The sequence below is a fragment of the Puntigrus tetrazona genome, chromosome 17 (genome assembly GCF_018831695.1).
Source record: "Puntigrus tetrazona isolate hp1 chromosome 17, ASM1883169v1, whole genome shotgun sequence".
Lineage (NCBI taxonomy): Eukaryota > Metazoa > Chordata > Actinopteri > Cypriniformes > Cyprinidae > Puntigrus > Puntigrus tetrazona.
The window spans coordinates 21,116,696-21,127,739 of record NC_056715.1 but is presented as its reverse complement, the minus strand read 5'-3'; the positions used below and the strand labels follow the sequence as shown (position 1 = coordinate 21,127,739).

At 39.4% G+C, this 11,044-nt stretch overlaps 2 protein-coding genes and 1 long non-coding RNA gene across 3 annotated transcripts; 1 reads left to right on the top strand and 2 right to left on the bottom strand.

Moving 5' to 3' along the window:
- Positions 1-178: 178 nt before the first annotated feature.
- On the bottom strand, positions 179-1,296 carry LOC122362266. Its single transcript, XR_006253083.1, has 2 exons — positions 885-1,296; positions 179-787 (listed from the first exon to the last, which is right to left on the bottom strand). It is a non-coding gene; the product is annotated as an uncharacterized LOC122362266 (long non-coding RNA).
- An 863-nt stretch (positions 1,297-2,159) lies between these two features.
- On the top strand, positions 2,160-6,692 carry cipca (CLOCK-interacting pacemaker a). Its single transcript, XM_043263844.1, has 4 exons — positions 2,160-2,316; positions 2,786-2,901; positions 3,169-3,338; positions 4,641-6,692. Exons 2-4 carry the CDS (start codon positions 2,856-2,858, stop codon positions 5,514-5,516), a joined length of 1,092 nt encoding a protein of 363 aa, XP_043119779.1. The 5' UTR covers positions 2,160-2,316; positions 2,786-2,855; the 3' UTR covers positions 5,517-6,692.
- Positions 6,693-7,917: 1,225 nt separating this feature from the next.
- On the bottom strand, positions 7,918-10,909 carry zdhhc22 (zinc finger DHHC-type palmitoyltransferase 22). Its single transcript, XM_043263653.1, has 3 exons — positions 10,691-10,909; positions 9,177-9,734; positions 7,918-8,620 (listed from the first exon to the last, which is right to left on the bottom strand). Exons 2-3 carry the CDS (start codon positions 9,730-9,732, stop codon positions 8,334-8,336), a joined length of 843 nt encoding a protein of 280 aa, XP_043119588.1. The 5' UTR covers positions 9,733-9,734; positions 10,691-10,909; the 3' UTR covers positions 7,918-8,333.
- Positions 10,910-11,044: the final 135 nt, after the last annotated feature.

The window sequence follows — 11,044 nt, the reverse complement described above, 5'->3', positions numbered from 1 at the left end:
GAAACATCTGGCCCGTGTCTGTGAGTGTAATTGTGATCACTTTGTTAATTGCTTACATTTAACGTAAATGTTGAAACATAATGTGACAGGGGCTAGAACCACCCACAATTCACGGGGTACACAGAGAGATTTCTCTACAACTCCAGGTCTCCTTCAGTCAAATGAAGGAATAAACAGAGGTGTGCAATCAATTTATTTAAATGGACACTTTAAATATAAAGACAGGTAAAATCATACAAAACACATCACATCACCAATTTAATACAATTGTTTTCATAAAATAGTTATACAGTGACCACCAATCATATACAACATTGATATCTCTCGACGACCCAACAATCGGGAGGAAAAGCAAAACCCCCAAAACCAAAATTCAATATAAATGAACCCCCACCCACAATGAGAAAATAAAAACTAAAAATATCCCCACTCCAAACAGATAACCAAACACACACCGCAAACCAAAAACAAAAGCAAACCCTCCCCAGAGATGAGCGTCCTTGTTGTCTATAAGGAAATTGACAAGGTCAAATAACAATTATTACTCACAATTCAACCAACAAAATAAACACAATACAAAAGAAAACAAAGAAGAAAAGGAAAAAAAGAAAAGACTAAATCATCTTAACTCCACACTCTCGTAATCACATAAATAATTAGTCCCTGTACAACACGCACTCACACTCGCACGCACACTGAAGCAAAGTCTTCTAGAACGCGAACTATGTCGCGGTACAGCAGCGCCGTCAGGCCACCTCACAGCAGCAAAACAGCAGCGAGCAACTTTCTATAAAATAATTATTCAATAGTTATTAAACACACACGCTAACGTATTAAAATGGCTTTTTTAATTAACAACCAATTTAAAAGATATAAGCACTTACCGGCAGCACAGCTAACGGACTCGCAATACGGATAGTGAATAATCCACCACTCCTACCCAGCTTGAACTAAAAGAAGCGGCACTATTAGTAATTGCCCTCACTTGAAACAATGCGACGTTATAGGTCAATACGCTAACGTACCCAAAACTGCGTTGATGCGGTCGCACATCCCCAGGCCCACGCTCAGAAATAGTTACTGCGTTTGCTACGGCTCATAGACTCAATGCTTAACGCACATAAGGTTTTTTTCTTTTACCATGCACTCACACACGGCCCATATCCCATGCCAGAGGAAAACGGAAGTAAAGGGGAATCTTCACGCTTCTTAAAGGGCCATGAACATCACTTCCGCCAAACAACACCCGCCCCCCATGAAACGAAAAACTCCTTCAAGACGACTACCCCGTTACAATTACAGTTAACATAAATCAAATGTAAAACGTAGTTTTGCAGTATGGTTGCAGTTTAAAAGTCAGTTTATTAAATAAGCCATTTGGTTTCAGTAGCATACAGTAACTATAAAGCCTAAGTTTTCACTTTGGATCAAGTCTAGCTTTTTTATATAATGTCAATAAAACAGTAAGCAAACCCAGTAAAACATTTCTTTTTTGTTGTTGTTTTTGAGTTTTTTTGTTTCTTAGGTATGGGTCTTGTATCCAGTGTTCACATTAATTTGATGTAGGCATGTATGGTTTCTATTTTAATGCAATATATAGTCTGTCAATTTTGTAGCATGACTTTTAGAGTTATAGTGGAGATAATCCAGCCACCGTGGGCATGTTGGGAGGGCAATCATGTGGTTGCTGCACTTAATTTGGGGCATTTGTGTTTAACATTTCCATTGACTTTGATTAGTTGGATTAGTTTCCAAGTGAATTCAGGGCAGACCGGACACGTGATCGCAATTCAGACACCTAATATTTCATAGTAAATTACTTTGAAAGTTCACAGCACTTGTGGACATGGCGAGCGAATAAATAAATATGAAAGCAAACTTTTTGGCCGTGTCATTGACGTTTGAAAACAACTGTCTCTCATTCTGTGAGCTGCATTTTTTACACATTAAAAATTATGGGATGGAGAGGATGACGCTGCAACGCGTGCCACATTCACTCCTGACGCTGCAGTGCAGATTTCGCTCCACGCTTCGGAGTCACGTTTACAGTCGCAAGGGTTCACCTCTGCACCAATCAGAAGACCCTATGCAAATACAAGGCGGATCTTGCATCTCTAAGCGAGTGACGATTCGGCGGTTTCCCTGGTAACAGCCTTTTAAGCCGGCGGAGAAGGCGGAGCTGTTTGTAAACTCACGTTGCTCGCCGCTCAGTCCGGTTTTCAAAACAACAGAAATATAAGCTTAGTTTTCTCTCGCCACGCGTCGATTCATACGCAGGCCTTAACAAGAGAAGGGGTTCGAGGGGAATTGTTCTCGGTAAGTAAGAAAAAACGCGCGTTTTGTGCTGTAGTGTGTGTTTATGGGAGAGTCTCGTGTTTGGCACCGTGTATTAGCTGCTGCAGTAGCGGGTTCGCGACGTTCTCACTCCGTTCATATTATGTATAAACTATCCGATACAAGATCTTAAAATAAGGTGCCAATATGGCTGTCTAGCTGTATTTTAAGATGCAAATATGTTTTTTAATGCCAGCACTTACATTTGCGGACTTGTTTACTTGTTATTTTAATAGCACTTCCCACCCAGTCTCACGGGCTGTTTATTTACTACGAGAAACTTTGTTTAGCAGCATTCGCTAATTCACGATAAAGCGTTTTTAAACCCTATATTTGGTTTTTAAGCGTGTTTGGAGCTGCATTTCATTGGCTGGAGTCATAAACGCGCTCGTGTTACACCAGATCATCTTTCGGGGTTTTGACTTTCCTTTATTTAATCCACGGCTCCCAGTCACTGCCTGGATCGGGGCTGTACCGATGGACTGAAATCTAACGAATCGGACCACCAGAGCAGATCCAACATGGGCAACAAACGGAAATCCTCCAGTGAGATCGACAGAGATTCAGGTCTGTGTTTATAGATCTTCCAGATTTCTGTTGTGTGTTATTAATTTATCAGCTCACGTGACAAAGTAGATTTCAAACCCCCTGTTTTTCTGTAAGTATTACGGTTTAAAGCAAAATATGGTGACAGTACTCATCTTTCTGCTCATTATTGCTAATCCACTATTATATTTATACAATATTGTCTATAATTATGTTGTTATAGGTGTATAAATGCACGTAATTACTGGGTTTTACCTTTTACAACATTACAATATTTTCTCACCGTAGATGCCAGCTCAGGATATTTTAGTGCTTTGGACCAGACAGACTTTGAAGACATCGGACCAACTAGTACTGCGGCACAAAGCATGCCGACAGCTCTTCAGGTGCCTTTCATTCCTGGCTCACATCCAGGAGTCTCTCCCATGATCGTAATGAACAACCTTGCTCTTAAGCAGGTATGACATATTTCTGCAATAAGTGTCCTTGTTCTGTGTATGTTCCGTTTGTTGCAGTTACATTATTGTTTTGGTGTCAAAGCTATATTTAGTAAATATGTTGTTAGTTATACGGCTCATTACAGACATTTGTCTTTCCAGTGCTTGCTGCTCGGCGTCTTCGGCTCAAAATATTAACTAACAATAAGCTGAATAGGACATTTGTAAATGAATGTCTTTTTATGCACTTTGAATTACTCAAAATAGACATTATGTTTCATATTTTATGTATTAAATCTTAATTTTCAGTAAATCTATATCCTAGCGTAAAGGCCATTGCCATTCAAAGCAAGTTTTCCCCCAACCTTTCAGTTGGGATATTAATATAAGGCGAGATATTTCATAATTAAATTTATTGGTGTGGATAATTAAATGTTTCTATGATACGCAATGGAAGACTGTCTTTTTGCCTCTTGTGTGTCACACACACAAGATGCGATATTGCGGTTGTGCGTTTCACGACTGCTGCTGCTTCTTATCAGAGCTAGCAAGCTAAAACACGCTGCATGACTGAATGAGCTGATTACTATAAATATAGTTTTCTAAATATTGCAGCTGGGTCAATGACATAAGGGTATTTGCAATGAAGAGAAGTAAAAATCTAGTCTTACAGTATACAAAAAAAACTTTCATGGCGTTGTAAAAAACATTTCAACATTTTCAAGAAAACATGAAAAGCTTGTGTGTATTAATAAAAACTTGTGTGTCCCCCTAAAATAATCATTTTTGATAAATACATTTGAATTCATAAATTCCAAACACACCACTCACAGAAGAAGAAGTGTATCAAAGTCATTTTCGTGGGAAGCGTTGACTGAAAAACTTGTGACTTGCTGACCCTTCTTTTTATTTATGAATGAGAACTAAAGAGTAGGGCTGCACGATTCTTGCTAAAATGTGAATCATGCGAATTGAGATCACGATTCATGATTGTCATTTTTTTCAACCAAACTCTATTGCACTCGAGCGAAAAAAAACAAAACAAAGCAGCGTCCCGTGAAAGGGTGTGAGGGCGTCACTGGAGCCAATGAGGGGAAGGAGAAAAGTGATCGAGATTTCCGATCTCGTTTTTTGTTATTGCGTGGGTGCGACCAATAACGAGTGAATGCAGCATGATCTGAATGCAGAGAAATACACGGAAGCGAATCGCCGTCGTGTAGAAGCGAGATCGAAGTTATGCATGAATCGAAGATTCATCGTGCAGCCCTACCAAAGAGTATTTGTCTGTTTAACAAAATTATTCATTGATTGTTCTCGTTTCAGCCCAACTCCATGGCCCCGGCATTAAAACCGTGGAGCTTAAATGCTTCACTAGATGTGGTTCCTCAGTCCCAGCTGCTTTTCCTGCAGCCAGTCACTCCAGCTGGAGATTGTACCATCCAAAGCTCTGGCAAGCAGAAACATTCCAGAAAGCATGCTTCCATGCAAAACGCCTTTCCAAAAATTTCCCCGCAAGAGTCTACAATCGACGAGGGTCCCAGCGCTATCAATAAGAGGTCAAACCACAGTCATGCTGGAAGACATCAGCGACGCCGTTGCGATGAAAAACCTTTCCACGTTTCGTCTTTGAAGCAGGATGCGCCTGAGACATTTACAGATTACGATGTAGACCCCGACATTGCTTCTTTGGGAGAAATTGGTCGCTCTGTTGAAGACGTGGCTGTGGAAAACTCCTCGTCCAGGCTTTCTGACCTTCAGGAGCCCCACACCACCACTTCACCCTTCTCACTTTGCGCTGACTCCTTCCTCGCTTCTTTCCCTCAAAAGAGCCCCAAAGCTTCAGTCACCGAGAGCAGTGATGTGGAGAATATCCCGGAAGCCCTCTCTCCGAGCTCCAGCAAACGCAAGCGCTTCTGCAACACCTATAACATTTTGAACCGGTCAGGCCTGCTGGGCATCACAATGCGCACAAAGGAACTTATTCGACAAAATAAACGTTCCCAGGCCCAGCTTCAGAGTCTGCAGGCTCAGACCGACCTCTTCTTGGAGGCCATATGTAGTGGAGATCCCAAAGTCTGGACGAGATTGCAGCTTATCCTCCAGAACTCTGGAAACATTGAGGAGACGCCAGTGGACTCAATAATGGACTCTGTAAAGGGTGCAGAACAGGAAATCACAGATGTGGGTTGCATGGTGTAGTAGCAGGTTCGGATTTTAATATTTAGTAGTGGAATAGCCACCTTTGCTCCAAACGGCACTTTTATAATCAATCGCTTGGCAAATTTTCATCATCTTGTCATTATATCAGTTGGAAACATCAAAAATTTGAGTCTTCGGTAAAGCCTAGAGATATAGTTATAACTCCAAGCATTATCTATCCCAAATGAGACATCTTTATCCTTGTGTCAAAAGTATACAAAGACAGTGTTTAGGTTACTGTGTCAGCTTTTTCTGTGGTTCAGAATTTCTTAGCACACTCGATTTGAAAAGAACTTCCAGTTCTAGTATTACAATGTAATTGGTTATTATTTGGAAAGGAGGCCTTGGAAAACCAGAACTGGAACACGACAATAGCTTCTGTATAAAAAAAATATCTTTTCTAATCACTGAATCTAATTAATGCCTTTAACAAATGATAAAGATAAGAGTACTTATACTTAAGTGCACAATAATTTTTTTTTTTATTCAGAGAAAATGTGAAATTCAGAAATATATTTAGAAAATTTGTAGAAATGTGTTTGTAATAATACCGTTTGTACGTGTATGTGTTGCATCTGTAAGTAAGTGTTCTTGTTATATATGAGAAAGACCAATGGACGTTAAGAGTACTAATAACCATTTGTGCTGATCAGAATGTATTTGAAGTAGCACTTCAGATGTGGTTGTTATTTGTAATGCCTTGTCGTATTATTAAGTGATTTGTTTACATTCTTAATGGAGGTTGCGATTGTCTTTTAGGTTTGGATGTGAATGAACAAGTTGTACAGTTTTTTTTTGTTTTTTTGTAGCAATCTGTTATACCGCATGCATACAGACTGTTTGTGTTTGGGAAAGCAGGTACTAATAAGCTTTGATGACCGAGGTCAGGGTTGGTGGAGTGATGAATGCACTATGTGATAGCATGTACACCGCTCAAGTGTACTTTGCCGTACAAATTAACTTTTTTTTTCTGGATTTCACTCGTATTTTCTTTCCAAAAATATAAACGCATCGCGTTGATTTATCAGAACCCAATACTAAATGACACATTTTTGCTGTAGAAATCTATGCAATAGTCTCGTTTAGTTTTAGCATCGTGCTGAAGTGCAGTTTTGTATTCTGTAGGTGTCGTTTGACTTTTTATGTGCCTTCAAAAATAAAGGCGTTTTAAATCTGTTCCCTGGATGTTTGTGATTTTAGGTTTGAACAGTTTGTTCACCAATCGTGGTTTAACGGGTTTTCATATCGAAGCTGATCTCCAAGAAAACGCCTTCAAGCACCTTTTGGTTAAAGTCATTTTAAGTCAAGTAAAGTAAATCAATCAATCACAGAAGAGTGTTCATCAACAGAAACTGTTCATCAGCATCGCATGCCGTATTTTTCATGCATCAAACACAGCAACTTAATATTAATTAACAACAGTATAACGCTATAAAAAGGTGGTAGAAATCGATTATGTGAAAATATCCTCTCAGCTCTAATAGGATAATAAACTCCAGCTTCTGAACAACTAACCTGCATCTAAACCAAGCATAGACAGCTGATATTTTGATAAGATATGATGCTCAGTTCAACTGCAGCCAAAGGATGTTGATGGCCACGTTTCAAAACATCAAACAGGACTGAGAGCAGAGCAACTGTAAGCGTGCACTTATAATAATTGAAAGGCTGACATGAAACATAATAGTGGATTGCTGTTTTATAAGAGGGTTTCGGTTACAGAACATTGACCCTCCATTATTACTAATTACTTTGTCCGTGCTGGACAGATCGCAAGGGGGGAAAAAAGCACACATTTACTGCTTGGTTTGATTGTGCTGAAAATTAACATTTTTGGAAATTTAAAAAAACTAAAAAATTTTAATATAGCACCAAACTCTAAACGCTTTCGGCAGGCCTTGATGACAACCGCACGATGTCTGCCGTTTGCTGTAAGTAATAAAATGTTTTAAAATGGTCTTTATAACTAATAAAATGAGTAATTATAATGTTTATAATATTTAAATAGTGAGTGCATTTTCAGAGTGCTTTTCAAAAATTAACGGAATATTTTATTTCGGTCTAGTTCAGATAAATATTGAGGTAGCAAACAGGATCAATTCAGAAGTCAGCAATCTTGAATGGTCTCTTGTGCTCCCTAAGGCTGCTTTTATTGGATCACAAATACTGTAATATTACAATTTAAAATCAATGTTTAAGATCAATGTTTAAATAGTTGTGCTGCTATAATAATTTTGTGTACATACAAAGTTCATCAAAAAATGAACAGTAATTATTCAAAGAAATCTTGTGTTGCATTCTAAATGTCAATTAAATGAATTATATATATATATATATATATATATATATATATATATATATATATATATATATATATATATATATATTTTAGTATTTAGTGTTTTAGTATTTGCCTGTGTTTTTTTTAATTGTGGTCGTAACCAGTTCAATTCCATTTCATCTAAATGTCACCCACATTTTAGCAGGCCACTTGTGTAATAGTGTGCTGATTACCTAGTGTGCGTTGTTTTGTAAAGACCCTTCCATCCTTTAATCCCGGCCTCCTTCTCTGATGTCACCTCGGCTAATCACTGCTGCCCTGAACTAGGGATGAAATTGAGTTTCGGCACAGTGCTGATAGACATAGATCTGTGCGTTACCACCTCTTTGGGACATAACGCTCTCCTAATTTGCGCAGCGATGACAGAAATCTACTAAAAAGGTAGATCAGTTGCATGCACTGAAGCCCTTATTTAATAACCGGTCGACACAGGTCAAATCATGATAAACACGTTGATATGGCAGGTTCTTGGCATTTCAGTCATGTTTGTGATCATGGTAGACCCGCCAGTTCCCAGGTTCGGTCTCCACAGTCTGAATTGGCAGGAAAAGGCCCAGAGCCCAACGGGAGCCGAAAACATCAGTTAGGTTGGCCCGCCAGGTCCCGCGACTCTGTGACAGCTGCCCTTTCTGTAGCTCACACCAGGTCTGCCCTCGGGCTACCAGCAGAAGCTGCTGACAGCAGAAACCGGCGCTAACTAGTCCGATACCCAGCCAGACGTACAGCATTATAACCAGAAAGAACTGGAGACCTGAAATCAAACCTGAGGCGAGAAAAGAAAGAATGTTATTTTTCTTAAAGGGTCGTTGAATCTGATTTAAAACCTGGAAAATTTATATTTTCACGATATGTCACCTTTAAAGGAATAGTTTACCCAAAAATGAAAATTACCCCATATTTTACTCACCTTGAAGCCATCCTAAGTTTATGTGGCTTTCTTCTTTCAGACAGACACTGGCTCTTTCAGGCTTGCCAATGCGGTTGAATAGCGGCCATTACTGCGGCGTAAAACGAACCTATACGCTCTGAAGCAGATCGATGTGTTTTTTTAACAGAAATATTTCTAGTGTAAAGTACCGACTCCTATTTACTGACTGATACTATTTTCCAGCCGACTTCCGGCTTCTCGGGCTGACTTCTGACTCGTAGGATGTAAGTTGAGCCATAAGTCAAGTCATGGATCAGCCAAGAAGCCAGAACACAGCAAAAGAAGAAAGTGGAGGAAGGATGGCTTCGGGTTGAGTAAAATATGGGACGAACTATTGCTTTGAGGATATCTGAAGTAGGAAATCCTAAATAAAAAGTCAAATGAAACTTACCAAGGAAGAAGTAACCTGTCGAGAGCGGTAGAAGAGTGAGGAAGGTGAGTGGGTTCTCAAAGGAAATGGAGTATTCCATCGTAAGATACGCCACCCCGATTACCAACGAATACAGACAACAGCAGGACGTATAGATGCTGAACATAATAAAGTAGCGCATGTTCCTGTTCCCGATGCAGTTTCCTGTGAAAAAGCAGTGGTGGTCCCGTTTTAGAATCACTTTCTTACAAACTTTGCAGAAGTGCCGTCCATTCAGAAGATAGTGGGCGTCGATTCGGTCCGGGCAGTCGGGCGAACAGACTGGAATTACTGTCTCGTTGGCACTCTCAGACGGGTACCATATAGTCATCGTGTAATTACCCAACGCGTTCCCCATGAGGAAGAGAAAGACGGTGATGTGGACCAGCATGAAGGGATTTAGCTCCACATCTGGACTTCGGAAAACAGTGGGCATGAAGAGGAGGAAGTGCAGGGCTAACGTGACCACAGTAGCAGTGTGGAAGTATGCCGGTGCAATAGTGTTCAGTAGGCTGAGTTTTACCATCCTGAACAACATGCCTGTGTTTCAATTAGATAAAAAAAAAAAGTCTTAATTCGGATGATCGAACCGTACATTTCATGTTGTCCATGGTATTAACAGTTTATCTCTATGAAAAGGAACACTGCTTGAATGAAAATGAAGAAAGATTATGAGGCAAATTTATTTCCACTGGCTGTAAATAAAGAATTTTAATCAGCCTATTAATCAACTTCAAACTAAATTAAATGGAATGTTTTCAGGAATAATAATTGAATTTTGTGGGTAAATAAGAAAAGGTGTGAAATTTGTGTTTGTGAACCAAATGAAATCCCATATATAATGTGCATTTCAAACATGTTTCCCAAATACTCCCCTGTCCTCCATTGGTCGGCAAAACAGATAGCCCCGCCCCCAACTCAAGCCATTGGTTCGGTCTATGTTGCTAAGTAGGACTAAACAAAAAAGTAAAAGAGGAAACTACAATGTTTACCGTTTATATTCAGGAATACATTATTGTGTCTTAAACGTTTCTGCACATTAAACGGTGTAAAGTATTATTAAGTGTGGTATAAAGTATTTATTATAAAAAAATAAAGAATAAATGCATGCATCATATCATCAATAAACGGATAGCTTGCATAACCCTCGAACCCTCAATCGCCCAGATATCAAATTTCTATACAGGCTACCACCTTACACAGAACAAAATCGACATCCTTTAGGATTTAAATATACATACCACGTTTCTATTAATAGCAATGGCGCTAAATGCATTGTTTTCAGACAGAAACGGAGAAAAGATGCAATGAACCTATTTATCAAATAGATATATCCCTAAAATAAATCGCAGAGGTCTAATGCACGCACATTCTTATACATACGTATTTATTACAGGCGCGCTTCGTGACAATCAGAGTAAGGAACAACAAAGCCCGAAGCATCCTATCTGTCTGAAGCCGACGCTTGATGAAGACTGGATGGGGATGTTAATTACCTGAAGCCGGCTAGACCAGGACAGCCGCTGTATCCGCACAGAAGCACATCCCTCACTTCCCTGCTAGGAGATAAACCACGTATAATTCATTCAGAAAAAGCAAATCAGTTATAATTTCGTAATACTGGGCGCATCTGTTCTCGATGCGTCTCAGTGGTGTAGCACCGCCTGTTGGTGTGGATACAGCATCCAGCTCCACCGAAAATAATAAAAACAGTACATAACCCGTATAGCTAAACTTGCTGTGTATATATTTATGTGTTTATTTATTATTTTGTATCGCTGTGTGAGTTCATATCTACGTTATATATATATATATATGCGTGCCGCTGTATAATACCTTACACGCGCGCT